At 36.7% G+C, this 24,226-nt stretch overlaps 1 protein-coding gene across 8 annotated transcripts in view; it reads left to right on the forward strand.

The window, feature by feature from the left end:
• GRIK4 (glutamate ionotropic receptor kainate type subunit 4) overlaps window positions 1–24,226 on the forward strand; it is a 685,181-nt gene that overhangs the window by 233,376 nt on the left and 427,579 nt on the right. For all 8 annotated transcript variants that reach the window (XM_074215289.1, XM_074215290.1, XM_074215285.1 and 5 more), the window contains one exon: window positions 15,344–15,475. In XM_074215289.1, the coding sequence (XP_074071390.1) occupies window positions 15,394–15,475 (82 nt within the window). In that variant the 5' untranslated portion in view covers window positions 15,344–15,393. The remainder of the gene's footprint in view (window positions 1–15,343; window positions 15,476–24,226) is intronic.

The raw sequence follows: 24,226 nt of genomic DNA on the forward strand, positions 1-24,226 counted from the left end.
ATCAGGGTAATCCAGCTATTGATAAATTTGAGAGACTTGGATAAGGAAAGACCTCTCCATTAATTCATTTATACTGTTTTGCCTTTCCAGAGTACCTTCTGTGTGCTCAGGCTTACTGTCCTAGAGAAACTGGGATGAATAAAGGAAGAAGGCACAGTCCCTACCTTTGAGAAGCTTAAACTCTAACGGGATCAGGACAGCAAAAACATAGCAAAATAAATCAGACCAGATGCAAAATGGAAGAGCTGATATGATTTTCTTCCTGGATCTCTGGAATCCAACAACTCACCTCAGAGTTCTTTAATGATAACCCTGAATCAGATGGAGCTTGTTTCCTCCTATTTTATCTTCTGTGGAAATATTAATACAAAACATCTCAAAAGTCTTAGGGTACTACTTTGCTTACAACTGCTCTAAGAATTTTAGAATACTCTGTATAAGATCTCTGTACCATCACATTCTCAAAGTTTAGTCTTACTTAGATTTCTCCAAGCTAAACAATCCTAATTTGTGTCATTTATCACTCTTCCTAGGAGGGTGAAATGTGCTCCCTCTAAGAGTGAGTCTTGCAGCAGCAGGGGCCAACAAATCATGGTCATTTGGAGGTGAAGAACAGCATCCCCTTCCTAATTACAGTCTACCCATCCTTCCTTCCTTCCTTCCTTCCTTCCTTCCTTCCTTCCTTCCTTCCTTCCTTCCTTCCTTCCTTCCTTCCTTCCATCCATCCATCCATCCATCCATCCATCCATCCATCCATCCATCCATTAGTCTGTCTGTTGAGTTATATATCCATCTACATCTCTGTGCTTTTTCTATCTCTTTCTCTTTCCGTCTCTGTATGTGTGTGTCTTTGTCTCTCCATTCCCCTCTGTCTTTCTTCTCTGAATCCCGATATTTTATTTATCCCCCAGTCCATAAGGTTCCTTTGCCCTAAATGTGCCAATTCCTTCTTGCTCTATTTTAAAGTTCCCAGCTCACGTGGCCCCTCTATTAGGAGGTGGCTCCCCCAAGACCCAGGCTGATGGCCTCAGATAAATGCCAGGGACATTTTTCACCACCAAGAGCCAGTCCTGCTCTTCCCTGTCTTCCCTGGTTGTTCTCATTTCCTTACTGCCACTGGCATGCCTCTGAGCTCACAAAGGAAGGATGATTTACTTTTAATTTTGTACTTTTTAACAGGCTCCTTCCCTTTAAGAAGGTCTCATTTGCCCCTGTCTTCATGTCTCCTCCTCCTTCTCCTTGAATAACAAACTGTGAGAAGACAATTTTAAAAGAGGTTGACATACAGTATAATCAACATTGCTGAATGCCCTCTCTGTATAGCTTTTCATCCTGGGCATCCATAAGAGATGCAGAGAGAAATGACATAAGTATCACACCTTTGAAGATCTCATAGTCCAAAGAAAGTCAATAGGATAATGAATGTAAATTGTAAAGTTTACAAATATAAATTTTAAATATAATCCATTACTATCATCAGTTATCTCCTAAATCCTAATCGAATGCTTGCCCAAATCTTTACTATCAACAATAATGAGGGAGAACAATGCATACAACAGCCACATAGAGATAACAGATTAATTGCAGTCCTCTCAACCATGTCAAGTGAATTTATGAGCACTGAGGGCTCAAAAGAACAAAAGGAATGAATGACTGGCCTGGGTGAATTTAGTCAAGATAGGCCTCCTGGAGGAAGTGAGTATTGAGCAAAATTTTGAAGGTGAAGAGTTACATGGATCAATAGAGAAATATTGAAATAAGTATTTCACCAGCATGGAAAAACGGAAAGAACGCTGAATTTGGAGTGTAAATTCAAATCCTGATTCTGCCACATACTCCTTGAATGTCCTTGGATAAATAACCTAATCTCTTTATTTTTTAGCATCCCAATTATAATTTTTTTGGCTTTATAAATGCATTTTATTTCTATTTTTTATTTTTGTGGGGTAATGGGGTAATATTCACAAAGTCACATAGCTAGTAAGTATCAATTATCTGAGGTCAGTTTTGAAATCAGGTCCTCCAAGACTCCAGGGCCAGTGCTCTATGCACTTTGCCACCTAGTTTTCTCTAATAGTATTTTTAAAATTTCTTCCCAATTACATAGTCATGAAAATTTTTGTATTCATTTCTACATGATTTTGATTTCCAAATTTTTCTCTCTCCCTCCCCTTCTCTTTTCTGAAAATGATAAGCAGTTTGATCTAGTTTATACATTTTCTATCATATAAAACATATTTCCATATTAGACTCAGTTGTGGAAGAAGAAAAAGATCAAAAGAAAAATATTCATGAGAAAAAATAAAATAATTGAAAAAATATGATCAATCTGCATTTAGAGCTCATGAATTCTTTATCTAGATTTGGATAACATTTTTCTTCAGGTGTCGTTTATACTTTTCTTGACTTCTCGTGTTACTGAGCAGAACTGGGTCATTCATAGTTTATTGTCACACAGTGTTGCTGTTACTGTGTACATTGTTTTCCTGGTTCTGCTCATTTCATTTTGCATCCATTCATATGTCTTTAAAGGTTTCTTCTGAAATCTACCTGTTCATCATTTCTTATTGCACAATAGTATTCCATTACATTCATATATCACAGCTTGGTCAGCCATTTCCCAATTGATTGGTACCCCCTCAATTTACAATATTTAGTCACCATAGAAATGGCTGTTAATAAGTATTTTTTGTACATGTAGCTCCTTTTCCCATTTTTAATGTTCCTTTTGGAATATAGACCTAGTAATGATGCTGCTAGATCAAAGGGTATGCATAGTTTGATTGCCTTTTAAACATAGTTCCAAATAGTTCTAAAATGGTTGGATCAATTCACAACTCCACCAACAGTGCATACCTAATCTCTTTATATCTTGGTTCCATCATCTGTAAAATAGAGGTTGGATTAGTTGGCTTTTTGAGTCCTCTTCAACTCTCAAAGTTGTAATTCCATGGTCCTATGGGAAGACTTAGAAGCAATTTAGAATGAATAAGAGTTCAGAAAATAATAAGAAATAAGGGTTAAGCAGAAATAGACTTAGTTTGGAAGTACATACAGGAGGAAGTTTAGAGCCATTGATATATAGAAGTTCATTTACTATGTGTAAGGCCTTGGACAGGTGCACTGAGTTTACAAAACGGAGGAATAGATTAGCCAATTTCTGAGATTTCTTCTTCTAGTTCTGTGATTTCTATAAGTAGTTTGATCCTAACTTTCATCTTTAGAAAGCCAAGATACCAGTGAGACCATGTATTAATTCTCTTCTATTGCTGCAGTGGGCAGATTCTTTCTACTCCTGATCCTTCTTCTACTGGAAATAGATTCAGAAGCCCTGAGTTTGAGTCTTTTTTTTCTTTTTTTTTTGGTTTTTGCAAGACAAATGGGGTTAAATGGCTTGCCCAAGGCCACACAACTAGATAATTATTAAGTGTCTGAGGCCATATTTGAACTCAGGTGCTCTATCCACTGCGCCACCTAGCCGCCCCAGTTTGAGTCTTTTTTAAAAAAAATTTTAAATTTTTAATATTTTCTTTATTTAAAGCAATAGGGTTAAGTGATTTGGCCAAAGTCACACAGCTAGGCAATTATTAAGTGTCTGAGGTTGGATTTGACTCAGGTTCCCCTGATTCCAGGGCTGGTGCTCTATCCAATGTGCACCTAGCTGCCCCCTTAAGATTTTTTTTTTAATGAGTTTGAGTCTTCAGAGCCTTATTTTTCTCCTCTATGAAGTAAGCGGTTGAACTAGATCAGTAGCTCTCAAACATTTTAGTTTCCAGGTCTCTTCACATTTAAAATTTATGAGTACCCCAAAGAGTTTTTGTTTATGTGGATCATCTCTTGAAATTCATCACATTAGAAATTAAAACTGATAAATTTTTTAAAATATGTATTAATTCATTTAAATAAATCCATTACACATGCACATAAATAACATTTTTATAAAATTCTATTTCCACAACAAAAATTAGTGAGAAAATGGCACTTTTCACATATTTTTTGCCTTTATTGTCTGGCTTATTGAGTGATAAACTGAATTCCCATGACTGCTTTAAATTCAGTCTGTTGTGATTTGTTGTGGTTAAAGTATATGAAGAAAATTCAGCCCCATACCAACATATAGTTGAAAATATGAGTTATTTTAACAGTCAATTATCATCTTGACCTTTCAGACCCTCCCAAAGGTCTTGGGGACCCTCAGAGGTCCTCAGAGCACACTTTGAGATATGTTGGACTTAGATGATATCTAATAGCCTTTTTAGTTTTAATATTGTGTGATTGTATGACTTAGTCATCTCTCCATCTGCTTAGAGTCTCTCATCTAGGGACAGAGACAGGGAATCAGCAGAGAAGTCCAGGTTCATTTATTTTAAATAGTCTGTGGCATCATAAAACATAATCAGGTTCCCACAGCTGTGAAAAGACCTGTAATTATTCCAGCTGCCCCTCAGATTTCTTCTGCCCTCCCCATCTTGAGCCCCATCTGGTTACTATAGCTTCCCTTTGTGTTTTCCCAGGGGAAAAAAATCATAATTAATAGTGCAATAGCCCCTTGAGGAAAAGTGAGGGAGAAAGTATCAAAGGGGCTTAGGAGAGATGAGGGGAGGAGAATATTAGCATCTAAACTGAAGAAGTTCAGCTACTGTTCTTGGCATTGGAAGGTAATTAGAATAAATCTTGTCCAATCCTTACATCATCCAACTTCAAAGTTAACTTAGTTCATTAGTGACAGGACTGAGACTCACATCCACAGTTCTCCTGACTCCAAATCCAGTACCTGACTCTGCTTGCTCTGACTCCTCCATAATACACATTTACTGAGCACTTATATTATGGAGATCTCACAGAAGTGTAGTGCCACTTTCAACTAGCTTCCAATCTTACTGGGAAGATAAGGCATATTGAAACATGAAAAGTAAAATTCAAGAGAATCCTAGAGGTTTTGAATTGGAAGGAAAATCAGCTTGGTCATTCATAGGCATCCCCCATGGCACTTTGGCTCTTTTGTGTTTCTGGCAAGGTCAAAAGTCACCAACTTTCTTTTCCCCAAGGGTGAAAAATTTTGACATTCCTACTAATCTGATGATCTTAACCTTAGGTCTATGAATTAAAAAACAAACAAACAAGAACTTGATAATTATATTTTAATATAATTGGCTTCCTATGTAATCTTGTTTTATTCATTTTAAAACATCATTTCTAGAAAAGACCCATGGGCTTTACCAGATTAAGAAAGGGACCAACAACACATAAAAAAATACTTAGGATCCCTGCCTTAGGTCCTCAGGGAAATAGAAAGTCACTCACCCATCTGAAAAAGATTGAAGACTTCTTTATTTAATCTATTCCTCTCATTTCACTGTTGAGAAAGTGTAAACCCAAGAGAGGTAAGCTGCTTTATTACAGCTTTGCATCTAAGATCAGAGAACTTGAGTTTTAATTGATTCTGTTAATTTACTTATATTTTGGTAACTGGTTGTCATTTCTACCCCTTGGACCCTCGATGAGTCAATAAGCATTTCTAGGGCATTTACTGTTTTCCAGGCAGAGAGTAGAAAGAAAGGCAAAAGAGAGCCCTTGCTTTCAAGGAGCTTCCATTCTAATGGAGGAGATGACATATAAATAACTAATTTTATGCAGGATATAAACAGGATAGGTAGAAGTTTATTTGAAAAATGACACTAGCAGCTGAGACGACTGGATGTTGTGGGCCATCTGCAAGAAGTAGGATTTGGATTGAATTTTGAAAGAAACCAGGGAGTTAGAGGTGTTGGAGGTGAAAGGGCAAAATATTCCAAAAATGGAGAAAAATCTGACGGGAAGTGGGGCCACATTTAGAGAATAGTAACGTTGTAACTGGCATCTTTACTGATGGGAACAAAGTAAAAGAAGACTGGAAATGTAGGCTGGGGTCAGGTTATGAAGAGCTTTAAATATCAAACAAGAATTTTATATTTGATCCTGGAAATGATAGGGAGTCACTGAAATTCCAGAAATTTACTTAGGCAAATGAATGGTAGATGAATTATAGGGGGCAAAACTTGAGTCAAGAAGAAAAGAAAGCTATTGCAATAGTCTAGGTGAGAGGTGATGAAGTCTTGAACTGCAATTATGGTTGTGTGAGTGGAGAGGAGAATATGTATAAGAGAAATGTTATAAAGGAAGAAACAACAGAATCTGACAACAAAATTTAAGATAAGAAGGAGAGAGGAGATGAGATTGAGGATGACTGAATTCGAGAACAAGTGTAACTAGGAGGATGGTAGTTCCTCCACAGGAATAGGGGATTTAGTAGAGGAGAAGGTTTAGAGGAAAATATAATGAGTTCTGTTTTGGAAATTTTGAGTTTGAGATGCTTATCAAATTTAGATGTCCAAAAGGTGGTGATTGGGGAGACTAGAGCTCAGGAAAGAGATTAGAACTCTATACATATCAGTAATTCATCTGCATAAAAGTGATAGTGAAACCCAAGGGAGCTAATGAGCTCATCAAGTAAGATAGGGTAGAGCAAAAAGAAAAAAGGACCTAGGAAAGAACATTGGTACCCACATTTCATGGGCATGCCATATAAGAAGAAATTAGCAAAGAATATTGAGCAGTCATTCAGATAAGAGGACAACTAGGACAGAAATGTCACAAAAGCCGAGAAGAGCTAGTATCTAGGAAAAGTTATGTTCAAAGGTGTCAAATGCTGCAGAATTCAAAGAGGATGAGACTGAGGGAGAACAATAACTGGGTATCATCATTAAAAAAGCATTGGTTTCTTTGGAGAAGGTAAATTCAGTTGCATGTTGAAGCTGGACTTTAGATCGAAAGGATGAAGGAGAGAGTGAAAAGAGAGGAATGGAAGCAATATTGTAGGTGATTTTCTCAAGGAGTTTAACCAAAAAAGGGAGAATCAATATTTGAAGATCGCTTCAAATGAGAAATTTTTTCTCCCCAAAACTCTATTCGGACATATTTGTTGACAACTCTGGGAAGGACCAGAGTTAGGGAGACCCAATAAATAGGTAAAGATTAAAGGGAAGGAAGTGAGAAAGGAAGAAGGGGAGGGAAGGAAAGGAGAGAGAGAAATAGTTGGGGAAGCAATTTGCTGGAGAAGATGGGAGAGTATGAATCAAGGGTACATGTATAGGGGATGGCCTTGGTAAGGTGAAAGGACCACCTTTTCACTGAAGATGAAAATGAAGGAGAAGATAGTAAGGAAAAATGCCTGAATTATGTGAGATGAAAAATTGAAAGGGAAGCTCAGAATTAATTCAGTGTTTTGGTGATACTATGATGAGGTCCTAAGTTGAGAGGATGGGAGGAGCCAGTGCCATGGAGAGCTTGGGAAGAGATGAAAAGGCTTAGAACAACCACTGTAGAGAGCAGAGTACTCTCTGGCTCCCATTTTCCTCATACGTAAAACGAAAGGGGTGGGATAGGTAATTTCTGAAGTTCCTTCCTTATGCTCTCATGACATATTCCCAATATTGCTTAGTGTTAGTCAGGATAAACATAGTTGTCAAATAAATGATAGAAGAAGTGAGACTTCTGAGGTTCCTTCTAGCTCTAGATGTATGATTCTTTGCCACTTTGAGTACTGAGAGGCCAGAGGAAGGTGAAGTAGTATGACCTGCCATGGCATAAAGCACATGATAACTTTCTGAAGACTACATAAATTCTTGTTCAGATATCTAACTTAGTCCTTAGGCAGAAAATGCTTTTAACTGAATGGGGCCCACCCCTTCCCCAAGGACTGTCTATGCTCTTAACCTCTTCTCTCCCCAGAGAGTGACCCTTCATACCTTATAGATTTTAGGAGATGGGCAGGTTAATTCTCTTCCATTTTTTTCTTGGATCTTATGCCTTCTTGTTCCTCTAGGTCCTAAATGCTGGCACAGTACAGCCAGGAATGACCCAGACACCCTTTGAGTAAACAGTCTTTAAATGTGCTGCCTATCTTTTTTTTTTTTTTTTTGCTATCTTCTTTCTAAAGCCTATAACCTGTCTTTAAATATACATGTTGTTATGGTATCTCTAGTGATATTCCCCATGAGATTTCTTGGTGTGGATGCTGTCTGCTATCCTTAAACACAAGTTGACTTCATCTGTATTTCCTGGGCTTGTTAAACACCTTGGAATTTACCATATATTTGTGTGAGTTTGGAAGGTGCTATTCTATATGCCTGCCAAGCAACAAGAAGGTTTTTATCTTAACATCAGTATTTTGATGATTTATCAAGGAAGACACAGCTTTACATGTGCAGGCTAGATTAATTGGAACATTAATGGGAATATTCAATAATGAAATCATAAAAAAAGGTAGGATCAGAAGCTTCTACAACTAGAATGTACTTTTCATATCATCTTGTTCAATCTCACCATTTGACAGTAGAGGAAATGGAGACATGTCCAGGAGCCTCTTCCTTCTAATTAAAAAAAAAAACCTTTTATAGTTCTACTTTTTAAGATGTTGTATTGGTCTTAGCACTTTATGTCTATATACCATGTCATTTCTGGAACCCCTCTACCACTCTTCTAGGATGGAGTCCTCCCTTATAGCAAAGAAAAAAATCAAAACAATTAAAATAAAGTAAATATAGCTGATACAGTGAATGCATTTGGTAATATGTGTATGCAACAGTCTGCCTTAATATGCCCCCTTCAACCTTTTTCCATTAGAAGGGAGGTAATTTTTATTATCTATGTTCTGAGAGTCACCATTGCTTTTTTATTTTTTTATCAACTCTCTTTAAGGAAATAGTTTCATTTATACTATAGTTGTTCATTAGGTTGTATTCATTTTACTCTTCATGCATTCCTACAAATCTCTCCATGATTCTCTGAATTCCTTCTATTCCTTATTTTTATGGGGCAATTATATTCCATTATAGCCATATAGTATATATTTTTTTCAATTAGTCACAAATTGAAAGGACATTCACTTTATTTCCAAAGAGTAAATTTGGGGACATATATTAGATTTTTCTTTCTTTGACCACCTTGGTGTAAATATACAATTGTTGAATTCCTCTGTCAAAGTATATGAACAAAGTTTAGTCACTTTTATTGCATTGCTTTTAATATTCAGACTGGTTGGGCCAATTCACAGCTCTACCAATAATGTGTCCACATACCTGTCTTCCCATGTCTTTTGATGTTGCCTTTTCTTATTTTATGTCACCTTTGCCCATTTTCAAAGTGTGAGATGAGGCCTCAGAGTTTTAAAATTGAATTTCTCTTATAGTGTTTTTGAGTTTTTAAATGATAATTTATAGTTTGAACTCCTTTAATATTTTTATATCCTTTGAACATATCTATTGTGGAATGACTATTGTTATATATGTGCCCGAATTCCATGTAGAGTGTATATCAATCTCTGTATATTTTTATCTCTGTATATCTATTATGTCTTCTGTCTTATCTGTCCATCTATCTATAATCTACCATCTATCTCTTGGATATCAGATTTTTATTAGACACAGATTTACCAGATATTTTTCCATTCTCTTATTTTTCTTCCTCTTCTGTCTTCATTAATGTTGCTTATACAAGCGCTCTTAAATTTTATGTAATCAAGATGGTCCATTTTGTCTTTTACGATCTCCTCTACCCCATGTTTAGTTAAGAATTCTCTTCAGCCGTAATACCTTATCTCCTTCTCTTCTATTTTTTAATGAGATGACATTTCATATTCAGACTTTGAAGTTATTGTGTTGCATGCTTTTTTGCACTCTTTAGGATGATTCCAAGGATGGAGAGGAGATATATGATTCATATTTAACTTTGGGGTAATTGAGGCTCAGAGAGATAGATCATCTTGTCTCGGTCATGCCTGAAGATTTGAGAACCCTGGCTCCCAGACAGCGTTCCTTTTAATTTTTTATAGTTATGAGCAAGCAAGCCTGAATAGGCATGACCAGAGTTTAGTGCTGAAATTAAAACTTACAACAAAGTTAATCTAACACATATTTAAGGGTGTGCATAATCCTCACTGTGCTGCATGGTGATTAGGTGTGAATGGCAAGTAGTTGGCTTAAATGATTGTAATTAGTATTACTTTTATACAACCAGGCCAAGTTTTTACAGGGCTTTTTCTTCTTTTTGTCAGTGCTCCAGTAGCTATAATCTGTATCAATGTGACAGTTTTTCTTGATACTTGAAAATCTCAATCCCTCTCACCCTCTCTCACCCTCCCTCTCCACTCACCTCCCTCCAGGCACAATGGGGGATGTTCTAGGGTCTCAAGTTTTTGCTGTGCAGAGATGGTTAAGTTGAGTTTGTTTAACCTGAAAAAGTGAAGACATGGTTGGGGGAGGGGAAGAGAGAACATAATAGCTGTCTTCAAGGATTTGAAGAGCTGTCACTTGGAAGATGGATCTGACTTAGTCTGCTTGGTTCCAAAAGGCAAAAATAGGAGCAATGGATGGAAGTCACAGAAAAGCAGATTTAGGCTTGATTATTATTAAAAGGCAGAAGTTCCTAAACTTTTTCAGTTCAAGGTGCCCTTACTGACTTAGTAATTTTTTTCACTGTCTCCAAGTCAAAAAGAAAAGATCAAGCAGTTCTATTTATTTAGATTAAGTTCAAATAATTCAATTGACATTTGCATTCTAACAAGATAAGAGTCACCATTTTCCCCTTGAAAATTTGAAATTCCTGCTGTCCTTGTGTGTGTTTGCTAGGGCAGCAGGGTAGCATCAAACAAAGTTTGGGAACTGTGGATATAAGGAAAGAGCTGTCCTCTCTCTAGGTTTACAAAGTCTGAATGTTTTGGGATGTGTTATAGAAAGAACTTTAATATACATTTATGGTTTCAACTAAATATACATTGATGTCGCATCCAACTCTTGAGAGTCTTTGTGTAGATGTACCAAGAGACGGTGTTAAAAGCTGGACTGCCAAGTAGCTACAGCTCCATTGGTCTCACAAGATGCACTATAGTATTCCCTATGCACTTCCCCCATGTATCTCTAAGAGTTTTTTTTTTTAATATTATTCTATTATATTCATCTGATGTTTGCTTTTCTGCCCAGGATGCTGCACAGATGGAGGTTATAGAGATTCAGGTCCTGAAGGACAATGAGGACATACTTTGTATTCTTAGCATCTGGGGACTTTGGGGGAGGAGACCAAATGGACTCAAGTATGATAATAATATCTAAGAGAATTTTCCTACCCTGTGAGTAACAATATAGTTATCCCTAATTTACAGGGGGGGGGAACTGAGGCTCAATAGCATAATTTGCTTAGATTACTACAATTAGTAACTGAGCACGATTTAAATACAGGTTTATGACTTCAGGTTCAATGTATTTTCAAGTATAGTACAGCACATCTCTGGGAGGGGGGTCAACTAATCCAATCTTCTATTCCAGAAACTCAGTTCCAGAGAGTTTTAATATACTGTATGCATTAAGTAGCAGAAATGGGATTTGACTGGAAATGTAGTACCCTTTTACACATTCCAACTTCTTCCTTTTCCTCTTCCAAATGATCAATTAAATAATTCATTTATTCAACAAATCTATTGTAAGCTCATATTATGTCCAGTAGAAGGTCTGAAGGGAGTATATTTCAGGTCTTAAAACTACTCAGTAACTAGAAATGTGGAAAAGACCTCTGCTGCTTCAGCTTGTCCAAGTTAGGAAAGAAAGGGACAATTTGTCAAAGAATTAATTCAGTAGTCTGTATCTTCCTGTCATTGCCAAGACATTTTTATTACTTGCTTATGAAAGAGAAGAATAGCCAAGGACCATACTATAGAATGACAAGTCCCAACAAAGTGGAGAATGGCTGGCCAATCTTAGAACTAGGTTAAGAAGACAAAGAATAAATTTGAGATGGCACGGGGTTGAAAGATGAAATGAGATTGTATGATGCTGGAAGAGGGAAATAAAAATTTAGATGATGGATGATTAGATAGTTGACAGAATTAGGATCTGAACTGTCATTAAGAAATTCTAAGATCAAGCATATGCAAGTTGAGTGGATGTTTTCCATGGAACTTCCTCCCCATAATCATCATTCTTGTCCATGGAGACACATTTCCCTAAAGATTCTTCATGTTGTCACTGTTCTTTCTTTCTTTTGTTTCCTTTATTTTATTTTGATTTTATTTTTCTCAATTACATCCAAACATTCTTAACGTAAGTTTAAATTTTTTTAAATTTTAAGTTTTTTTAAATTTTGTTTTAAGTTTTAAATTATTTCCCTCCTCTACACTCCCTCCTCCTTAAGAAAATAAACATTTTGTATAGTCATGTAAACCATATTAGTCATGTTACAAAAGAAATAGACAAAAAATAAAGTTTTTTTAAAAGCATGATTCAATCTGCACTCATAACTCATTAGTTTTTTTCTGTGGGAGTAGATAGCATTTTTCATCTTACGTCCTTCAGAAATGTTTTGTATCATTGTATTGATGAGAAGAGCTAAGTGATTCACAGTACAAAATTGCTGTTAATATGTATAAAGTTTTCCTGGTTCTGTCCATTTCATTTCATTCTGTCCATTCATCAGTTCATGTAAGCCTTCCTAGGGTTTTTGGAAAGCATCCTGCTCATCATTTCCTGATAGCACAATAACATTCCACAACAATCATAATCTACAACTTGTTGAGTCATTCCAAAATTCATCCCCTTAATTTCCAATTTTTTTTTGATACAATGAAAAGAGCTGCTGTAAATATTTTTGTTCATATAGGCCTTTTTTCTTTTTCTATAATGTTTTTGGGGATATAAACCTAGTAGTCCTTTGGATTCTAAATTGCTCTCCAAAATGATTGGATCAGTTCACAGTTCTATCACCAAGTTCCCACTTTTTCTACAACTCCATTATTTATCATTTTTCCTTTTCTGTCATATTATGTCAACATTTTGATAGGTGTGACATGTTACTTATAGTTTTTTAATTTACATTTCTCTAATTATTAGTGATTTAGAGCATTTTTCATAGAACTATAGATAACTTTGATTTATTTATTCTTCTGAAAACTGCCCATTCATCCCCTTTGATTACTTATAAATTGAGGAATGGCTTATATTCTTATAAATTTAACTCAGTTCTCTATATATTTGAGAAATGAGACCTTTAGCAGAGAAACTTGCTATAAACATTTTCCCCTAGTTTTTCTTTCTTTTTTTTAGCTTTTTATTTTCAACCAAATATTTATCTCTGTAAATAGTATTATTTTTCCAATTATGTATACAAATTAGTTTTTAATATTCATTATTATAAGATTTTGAGATTCAAGGTTTTTTAAATCCCTTCTTCCTTTCCATAGCACCTCCCCAAGACAGAAGGCAATCTAATATGTTATACATGTGTAATCATGTAAACATACTTCCACATTAGTTATATTGTAAAAGAAACAAAAAACAGAACAAAAGGGAAAAGTCACAAAAATAAACCTCCCAAGTAAAAATAGTATCCTTTGTTCTGCATTCAGATTCTAGTGTTTTTTCTCTCACTGTGGATAGCATTTTCCATCATGAGTCTTTTAGAATTGTCTTAAATAATTGGATTGCTAAGTCAATCATAGTTTATCAATGTACAATGTTACTGTGGTTATTGTTCTGGTTCTCTCATTTCACTTAGTAATAGGACATGTAAGTCTTTCCAAGTTTTTCTGAAATTCACCTTTTCATCATTTCTTATAGCACAATAATATTCTATTACATTCCTATATCACAACTTGTTCAGCTGTTCCCCAACAAATGAACATTCTCTCAATTTCTAGTTCTTTGTCACCACAAAAAAAGGTGCTATAAATATTTGTGTACATGATCTCTTTGGGATACAGACCTAATGGTGGTATTCCTGGATCAAATGATATGCTCAGTTTTAAAAGCTTTTGGACATAGTTACAAATTTTTCTCCTTCCCCTAATTTCTTCTTTTATTTCTAATTTTGGTTGTATTGGTTTTGTTTGTTCAAAATCTTTTAAATTTGATAATCAAAATTATCTCATAATGTCTCATAATTATCTCGTATCTCATAATTATATCTCATAATGTTTTCTATTTCTTCTTTGCTTATAAATTCTTCCTTTATCCACAGATTTGACAGGTAAAATATCCCATGCTCCTTTAATTTGCTTATAATTGTGAATGTTCTCTCCATTCCATGTTACCCAGCCTAAGACTTGAAGCTGAGGTGGAGTGGAGTCCTCCTAGTGGTATTTTATAATAACAATAATAATAAAACTAGCAGTTTAAATTCTGAAAAGTGCTTTGCCTATGTCATCTCATTTATCTTTACATAGATCTTTGCTGAGATATGATTTTATCTAGAAGACAAGCTAGGGCTCTAATTTCACCCAACAGATTGTTGATCTGTTCTATCCCTTATTCTCTCTGAATAAGCTAAATATTTGTTCTTCCTTCATGATCACATAAAGTGGGGGACATGAAATTTCAGGGGCAATAAAAAAGTTTCAATTTATTATTACACCTATCCCTTTCACTGTAGTACTGTGGAACAAGTCTTAGAGGTCCTATAACCTAGACAAAAAAGGTTTAAAATACAAATGTCTGGATAATGAAGATTAACCCAGATTGTAAGCAATAAGCACCACAACCTAGGTAGCCCCTAAAAAGGCTCTTGGTACCTTATGGAGATGGGATAAAAAAAAGTAATACCCAGAACTCACAGCTTTGCCTTGGGCCATCCTTTTTTATCATCATCTTGGTCCAGAAAGATAGAAGCTTTGATTTGGGGCACAATTTGATCCTGAGAGGCCTTCTCTGGGAAGAGTTTAGCAGGTGAATTGACCTATAGAAATGCCCTTGGAATTGAGACTGATGAGATTCTTTAGAATCAGTGTCTTTTATCATCAGAAAGACCATATCTGTCCAACCCAACCTTTTTACCTCCATTTTATAAAGGAGGAAACCCAGACTCTGAGAAGGGGAGTGGCTTGTTCAGGTTTCCACATGAAGTTAATGACAGGAGAACTCAAATCTGTTGACTCCTGATACAGGGTACTTCCCATTCTCTTTTCCACTCTGCATAGGAATTGGGGCTGAAGTGAAATGGGCTTCTCCTATTAGTGACAATAATAGAAGCAACAATAATAATATAGCAATAGCAACAAAACAACAATAGCAATAGTAATAATAATAATATAAAAGCTAGCAATTTGAGTTTTGCAAAGTGTTTTGCCTATATTATCTCATTGATCTACAATATATAAATGAGAAAACTGAGGCAGAGTTTAAATGATTTGCCCAGAGCCTTAAAACTAGTAAATAGCTGAGGCAAGATTTGAATTCCAATCTTCCTGGACCCTGAGTCCAGAATTATATCCAGTGCACCACCTAATTGCCTTTACTCCAGTTTCTCCCTCTCTGTCTTGCAGAGTTATGTCATGCCCGGACCAGTGGAGGGCTCCATGAGGATTCATAGAAGATGCCCCGGGTCTTGGCGCCTCTGGTGCTCCTTCTGGTATGGCTCATGACAGTCACCAGCAGTCCACATGCTCTGAGGATTGGTAAGCTTTATTAATTTTCTTCGGGGGGACAGAGAAGAGGAGGGGAAAAAGAAGGTGATGTTCATTGAGAGCTAAGTATGAAGAAGACTGAGGCAGCATAGACCTTATCAAGAGAAGAGTAAAACAAACAAACAAAAAACTCAATTGTGTGCCCAGAGTGTCTGTGAATAACAGTTTGGTAGCTTTTACTGTGCTTTGGTGCCATGCTAGACACTGTTCAGAATGAGTTTGCTGGGTCTGCCCTGTGCCCTGATGGAACTTCTCCTTTAGAAGAGAGCCATGTTAAGTTGCCACTTCCTATGAGGCTAGGGACTGCTGCCCTTAGTCCTTTTTGCCTAGAAGTGTCAGCCCAGGTTTTGGCATTTAAGGAACATCCATCAAGGGCTGTCCAGTGATGGGGCAACATTGATTAGACTAGAGCAAAGGTGAAGAGGGCCAACTATTTCTATTCTGAAACTAGTCAGTAAAGGCAAATAAAGGGAGTGTTTGATGTGGAGAACAAAGGGAGAAGTCACTAGAGATTCTAAGCCCAACTAAGCTTGGGATTTCTGAATGAAGTCACCTGTCTTTTGATGAATCCAGAAAGGCTTTGTGATAGAGGTAGAATTTCCAAAGACATTTGAATGATGTAAGAGGGATGAATTGGTGGGTTTGGGTGGGGAAGGTAGATGGTGTTTTTGCTTAGGAAAGAGGGATGATTCTGGGTGTCTGAGGGATGTCTCAGTTTCTGTTTTCCTCAGTTGATTTCTGAGGGCATGAATGGTACAACTCTCTGGGTCAGAAGAATCCCTTATCTTGAAGCACCTTTTCCCCTCCCCTACTTTCTGGTTTCATTTAGGCCAGTTCCAGAAGGGGACAGGATACACAGGAGAGTGAGATCCCTGGCACTATTAGCCCTGCCATAAGAGATACCAAGGAACACGTGTCAGAAGCAGATGTGGAAAGAGGCTGGGTCTGTTTTCCTTACCTGGAAGTATTGATTCTCTGGAAATTTGTGCTGACAGCTTCCTTGAGTAAAACACTCAGACTAGTGACCTGTTTACTTCCTCTCCAATATTCTCCATTTTTTATTGCCTTCTAGTTATAACTCTACATGCTTCCAAAAAATAATAAAAGAAAGAACGAATTAAATCATTCCACAGCTCCCCCCCGACACCCTTCTTCTCCATTCATTTTGACTGAAACTTCAAAACTTAATTTAATTCTGTTTAGCAGCAATGCAAAATGTTTCATATCCTTAAGATGCTTAATTTATAAGATGCCTACAGTTATTCATCATTTGCTCTGAGGTTTTTCTCCCCCCACTTCTAAATGAGTGGATGAAGTGGTAACCCATCAATTTCTATTTGTTGCTAATGTGAAGCAGAAAGAGATTCAGCTACAAATTGCCGTGTTCAAGTGTCCTTACTTCTGTGAAGCTTGCTTTCCAAAAAGAAGGCAATAAGTGGGACTGGCACTTCTTTTTCTACTGCAGCAGAGAACTCATTCCCTACCCACCCCTACTTCCCTGGGTGGCATTTGACCAATATTTGAGATCCAGGCATTCTTGCCTGGGACCCAAGGGCTCTTCTTGGTGTTGTGTCCAAATAGGTCTAGTATCCATTTGAGAAATAGAGTCAATCTGGGATGGAAAGATCTCATAAACAAGTTTTCTATGTGAATGCCAGTTTTACTCTCATTGGATATTTTTGGAGCCAAGAGTTTTTTTTTAAGACTCTTCTCATTCCAGAGGGAGAGGCACTAATTACTCAGACCCAGAGGAGAGCAGAGTAGAATTGTGGGCTAGAATGGAAGAGAAGTAGGTCAAGAGAACACATGTGGTCGTGCTTAGTGGAAGGTAACCTTCCACACAGGTGGACCTGAATAGCAATCTATGGAATCATCCTTTCCTGGCTGTTAAAAGGATTGGGTAGAGGCTGACTAAATATTTTTTTTCTTAAATTATACTTAACACTTCTCCCCCAACCTCCAACATTCACTTTGTATTTTAAAGCTGTGTGCCCTCCCCTTAGCTCTAATAATGGATGGTGGTCAAATCAGGGCTGGTTAAAAGGTCCAGAAATTGCAGAGATAAATAACCATCTAGATGAACTGTCCCCCTGATCACCTTGTCTTGTCTTGAAAATATGGATGTTTGTAAAGAGATGACTGTGCCCAATATGCAGGCACATAGGTATTATTTTTCATTCATAAGAGGCATGTAGTCAGAGGTATAGCCAAATATTCTTTTTTTCAAATATTCTATTCTATTATCTTTACCCCCCCAATCCAGGTTTGATAGTGTTGGATGAGAGGATAATTTTATTTATGGTTATGGAATTATCCACACAAGTCCCCCAAGTTTTCAGTAACACATCAACTTCGTTCAGTGATCTGTCTTCTTTATATGCTCTTTGATTTCATTCTGATATTTCTATGTTCTCTGTGAGTGATGGACTGGTACACCAAGTATCTGATAAATGCCCTTTATCCTTTTTGGTCAGGAAAGTTCATTTAACCCTCTGGCAGGGTCTGAAACCCTGAGCTTTTTCATGTATATAAAGAGAGGAATATGTGTATATGGCTGTGTGTGTGTGTGTGTGTGTGTGTGTGTATTGCATGATGATGGTGGTGGGCAAGGCTTTTTAAAGAAGAAGAAGAAGATTAATGATCATAGTAGTAGTAGTAAGTAATTGTCATCATTGTAGTAGTTATAGTAGTAAAAACTAATATTTGTAATGCATTTTAAAATTTGTAAAATGCTTTATAAATATTATATCATTGTTATTCCCACTTTATTGATGAGAAAAATGAGGTAGACAGAGGTAAATTAGGATTGTTTAGGCTTACATAGGCAGTACGTTTCTGAGTTGGACTGAGGTCAGTTAGTGAACAAATGTGTATGAAGCACTTAGTATGGGACAGGCTTCTGTACTAAGTTCAAGTAATATGATGAAAAGACAAAATTGGTGCTTTCAAGGAACTCATAGCTGATGGGGTAGACATGTACAAACAAGATCTATACAGGATAAATTGGAGATAGTGTTAGAGGAAAGGGCCTGGGATGCATAAAAATGGAGAAAAGCTTCTTGAAGAAGATAAGACTAGCCAAGATCTGAAGGAAATAAGGAGATGAAGATGAGAAAGCAGAGGGATTCAGATATTGGGGGCGGTCAATAAAAATTTTAGTAGATGGGAGATAGAAATGCATGGAGGAGAATAAAATGTAAGAAGACTATAAGGGTAAGAAAGGACCAGGTGCTAAAGGGCTCTAAAAGTCAACAAGATTTTATATTTGATCATGCAGATGATATGGAGCCACTGGGGCTTTTTGAAAAGAAAGATAACATGGTTTGATGAAGAAAATCACTTTGAGTTAGGATAATGCTTAAGTTTGACTGGAATGTAGAGTTCTTGAAAGGGATTAGTATGAAATAAAGCTGGAATTGGTAAGTAGGAGCCATATCCTGGAGGGCTCTAAATGTCAGGTTGAAATATTTGTATTTTAATCTAGAGGCAATGGGGAGCCATTAAAAGTTTTTGAGGAGGGGAATGACATCATCAGACTGATCAAACATTATTTGTAGTGGCTACAGAAAGGAAGGATTGGAAAGGGGAGAGAATAGAAGGAAGCAAGGAGACCAATTAAGAGGTTATCCCAGTAACCTAGGTGAGAGGTGATAAGGACATTAACTAGGAAGGTGGCTGTGTCATTAGAGAGCAGGAATAGAGATGAGAGATGGCATGGAGATAGAACTGATAAGGCTTGACTAGATATGATGGGTGAGAGAGAGTGAGAAGATGAAGATTACTCCAAGATATTAAATTTGATTGATTAGAAGTGGTACCCTTAATAGAAACAGGAAATGTGGAGGAAGGGCAAGTTCAGGTAAAAGAGGAAGGACTGTACTCTAGATATACTGAGTTTGACTTTTGCCCTTAACTAGGCCATTTCCTCCCTGGTTGTCTCCACACTATGCCAACTGTACTTCATCATCCTTATTTCCCTTCCTCTCCCCACCCATCAGAACCTGGAACAGTGATCTTGGGGTGCTGGGCTCTGAGAAGTGAACCTTTTGCTTTATCCTCACCAGAATCAGTCCATGTTATTCTCCAGTAGCCACCTGTCCATGTCCTAGATAGCATTCACTCTTCTCTCTACTTTCTCCAGTTCTCTTCATGTATGATCTTTACCTATTAAAATGTAAACTTCTTGAAATCAGAGATTGTTTTGATTGCCTTTTTAATCATGACATTTATCAATGCCTGACATCTCCTTCATGATTAATAAATGGTTATTTTATTTATTTAGATGCTCATCATGCCTGGAGCAGCATTTCATTGAGGAAAAATTGGTATTAAAGCAGAAAAAATACCCTAACAAGTACCATGTCCATTTCTTCAATCATAAGTATTATTTGGGACTCTTCCAAATTCAAAATATAGCTGGAGGGTATCCATGTATGGTCCTGGTGCCAAAAACTTCAGCAAAGGTTCAAGACCATATAAAATTTCTTATTTCCCCTTCTGCTGTCTCCACATTGAGTCTGCTGCACACCTTTCTCTGGATGGCTCCTAGTTATGATGTCTTTTCCATACAGACTGTCTTGGCTTACCCCAAGTACCATGGTTTTCATTCACCCACACCTGATTACTCTATTTTTATCTTTTTTGTGAGAAGATTAAAGGTGTATCTCTCCCAAAACAGGGAAAGAATAATTCTGCTTAGTTTTTCTGGGGAGGCTTCTTCTTCCATCCCCGTGCATGATCAGTGACTTTTTTCCACTCCCCTGGGGAAGAGTTGAGGAAGGAGTTACACAATCTGGCCTGCCATTGCACTCCAAGAAGCCACTGGCTACATAAATAATGATAATAGCTAACATGAATATAACACTTTATGGTTTACAAAATGCTTTCCAGATTTCATAATATTTGAGTTTTACAACCCTATGAGATGGTAGTTTAAACATTATTATCTTTATTTGAAAGAGAAGGAAACAGAAACTCCAGAGAGGTGAAGTGTCTGGCTAAGAGTCCATAGCTAAGAAGTGGTACAATTGAGACTCAAATACCTATATTCTGACTCCAAATTTAATGGATTTTTAAAAGAAGGCATACCATAGGACTGTGCATGAGAAAAATGGCTTGATTTTTCACAAAGGAGAAGGTGAATTTTTCTAGCAAGATGATAATAAACTTAACTTTGGTTCCTAGAAAATTATGTAATCAGTTATTAAGGAGATGACATATGAGCCTTTAGAAAAGCAAATGGTGATCACTTTTAATTATCATAAGTCACCAAACTCAAGTGATGCCATACTAACTTCATTTCCTCTTTTGATAGTGTTACTTATGTGGTAGATGAGGAGAATTTCATAGACTTTGTATTTGTGAATTTCAGCAAAACATTTGATAAAACATTTACACTAATATCTTTGTAAACATACTAGAGAAACATGGACTGGATGATAGTATAATTGGCTAAATTTAGAAATAGTTGAATGTCTGGACACAAAGAATTCAAGGTCCCAACAATTTCTGATTGTAAAAGTCCACAGACTTTTGACAAAGTGATGCTCAAAAGCAAACTTAATGATTCAGAGGGTGTTAGGATTCAACTATTGCTAACTCACTAACCTTTTGCAACATCACTGCCCAATTACTTTGATATATGCTGAGTCTAATGAATCTGTCAGCATGGAAGAGAGTTCATGGAGCAAGATTCTCCCGGTGGAGAACAAATAATATACATATATAACATATACATTACACATAAGACTTAGGGAACTCTCCTGATATTCCATAAGTTTTATCTGGTTATCTTTCACTCCTGACAGCACAAGGTCTACTGCATAAATGACCCTTTGAGTAATGCTAACTTCAAACTCTAAACTCTGCTTTTAATAGTTGGCTATAGGGGCAGCTAGGTGGCACAGTTGATAGATTACTGGCCCTGGAGTCAGGAGGACCTGAGTTCAAATCCAACCCCAAACGTTTAATAATTGCCTAGCTGTGAGACCTTGGGCAAGTAATTTACCCCATTGACTTGTCAAAAAAATAATACAATAGTTGGTTATAGAAAGCCTCAGAAATGAATAGAGGCGGGTTTCTTCAGTAAGGTTATTTGCCATAGTTGATGCCTTCCTGCCCCAGAGATCAATTGTCTATTAAAAGTATGGGTCATGCCTTTTGTAGTTCTAAGCATTAGAATGGAGGAGCCTGCCTTTATCATTGTTGTTAGAAACATGATGATTAATGGATTCATGTGTACCTGTTGGAGGGCTTTGGGGTGTTATGGTATATTTGGTCCTTTTTTATTTAAAATTAAAAATCAAGTACTTCGATGAAATCATGTTTGTCAAGTTTATAGATGAAGCAAGGTTGTGAGAAATAGCTAAAACAATGGATATTAGGATCCAGAATCATCTTGATAGCTAGAATGATATGATAAAATGTGATAATATAAAATTTAATAAAGGTAAATATAAAGTTGTAAACTTGAATTCAAAAATTCAACTGCAAAAAATATGAAGTGGGAAAAGCAGATTTAGACAAAAACTAGTAGGAAAAAGGCCTGGGAGGTTTAGAGGAATGCAAGCTAGTATGATTCTTTTTGAAAAGATTATTTTATTCGATGAACAAAAGCCTACTTTCTCATTTTTCTACCTCTCTCTCTCCCCTCCATTAAAAACAACATAAAACTTGTAATAAATATACAGTCATTCAAAATAAATTCTTCCATTATCCATGTTAAAAAATTTCAAAATTAGTCAATGAGTTGACAACCCTCAAAACTAATGTTATCTTAAGTTATATTAAGTGAAGCAATATCCAGAATCAAAGGAGTAGTTCTTTTGTACTATTCCATATTCAGACCATACTTGTAGTATTATGTTTAGTTTTGGGTACTTAGTTTAGAAAGAATAATGACAAGATGAAGAGAATGTAGAGGAGGAAAGACCGAATGTTTAGGAATCTGGAGAACATATCATGCAAGAGTTAAAGGAAGTGGGAATGTTTAATATGGATAAGAAAAAAAGAACTTAGTAGAGGTAAATATGATAGCTATCTTCCAGTATTTTAAGTGATATCATATGGAAAAGGAATTTGACCCATTTTACTTGACCTCAAAGGGGTCACTTAGTGAGTAAAAGCTGTTGGGACAGTTTTTGCTGCAGAATAAGGAAAAATACTATTTAGAACTGCCTAAAGGAGAAATGGACCATCTTAGCTTGTAGTGGATTCTCTATCAAGGAAATTTTATTCAGATGACAAAATATGTTCCTTTCCACCTATTATATTGCATAATTCTATGACAGAACTATCTGAGTAAACATGTGCTATACTACAAAGCCAAATTCAATATAAATTGGAAATACTGCTAGATTTGAGCCACAAGCACCAAAGCACATTTTTTGTTTATATATGGTGCATTTCATGTCCTTGTATAGTATGTTTTCATAAGTATTCTTTTAGAAAACTTTCCCATGGCTCTAAAAATGGAATATGGTCAAAATTAGGTTTCATTAACTTGGATAAACAGACATACTGTTCCACCTTGATTTTTACAGGGACTCTGGCTTTGCTGACTAAGAACATTTGGATAGCAAGATGATGTAGGCCAGCTGCTGGGCTTCCCAATAGCCCCTCTGTGCCTTGTTTGTGTGTGTTTCCTAGAATTGTACTGAATTATCGTTACCGATTTGTTTATAGTGGGTAGGACTGGCCAGGCACATTAAGCACACACTGATGGGGAAATGTAGCATAAAGCATAAAGCACAGTTTCATGCTCTTTGGATATACCTCTGTATGCAATAACCTTTTTGCCTGTGAAGTTAGCTCTTTGGGGAGCAGGTGCTTTGCTGGTTTCCACACATAGGAGCCACAGCTGCTAGCTGCCATGGCTGAAGGTTCCTTAATTTCTTTCTTGCTTAATACCATGGACAGCACCCATCACTTTTTAACTGGGGTCCCGAGGGATGAATACGACCTCCTCCCTCCACAGATTATTAAATATTACATTTAAAAGAACTTTGTGAGTGTCTAGTTTAAATGAGGAAACAGAGACCTATGGACGTAAGGTGATTTGGCAAGGTCACACAGTTCATTAGTGGCAGAACCTGGACTAGAACCTGATCTCTGAGATCCTGGTCCTGTATTCTTTGCACTCTTTCCCCTTCCAGCAGGTTCGTTCTTTCTTTCTTTCTTTCTTTCTTTCTTTCTTTCTTTCTTTCTTTCTTTCTTTCTTTCTTTCTTTCTTTCTTTCTTTCTTTCTTTCTTTCTTCTTTCTTTTTTTTTGCAAGGCAGTGGAGTTAAGAGGCTTGCCCAAGGCCACACAGCTAGGTAATTAAGTGTCTGGGGTTAGATTTAAACTCAGGTATTCCTGACTCCAGGGCTGGTTCTCTAGACACTGCGCCACCTAAGCTGCCCCCAGTAGGTCTTTTCTGAGGCAACCATGGCAGCTATTTATTAAGCTTCAAGTTCCCACCTGAATCTCAGTGACTTTTTGTCTCTCTTCTCATCTTATTGTGTCCCTGATGAGAAAACCAAGACTACCAAGCATGGATCCATCCCAAACACAGTAAATGGGGAGGACATTTAGAACTCCTGTCTTCCACATTCCTCCTTTGTCCAGTGAAGAGCTTAACAGTGTCAGACTTTTTCAAGGTTTCTTGGCTTCTCTCCAATCAGGTGTTTTTAAGGGCTTCTCCAAACTGATTAGTACTTGGAAACACCAAGAACATGCTGAACTGAGTTGTACTGCAAGTCCTT

Source organism: Macrotis lagotis, chromosome 1 (assembly GCF_037893015.1).
Source record: "Macrotis lagotis isolate mMagLag1 chromosome 1, bilby.v1.9.chrom.fasta, whole genome shotgun sequence".
Classification (NCBI taxonomy): domain Eukaryota; kingdom Metazoa; phylum Chordata; class Mammalia; order Peramelemorphia; family Peramelidae; genus Macrotis; species Macrotis lagotis.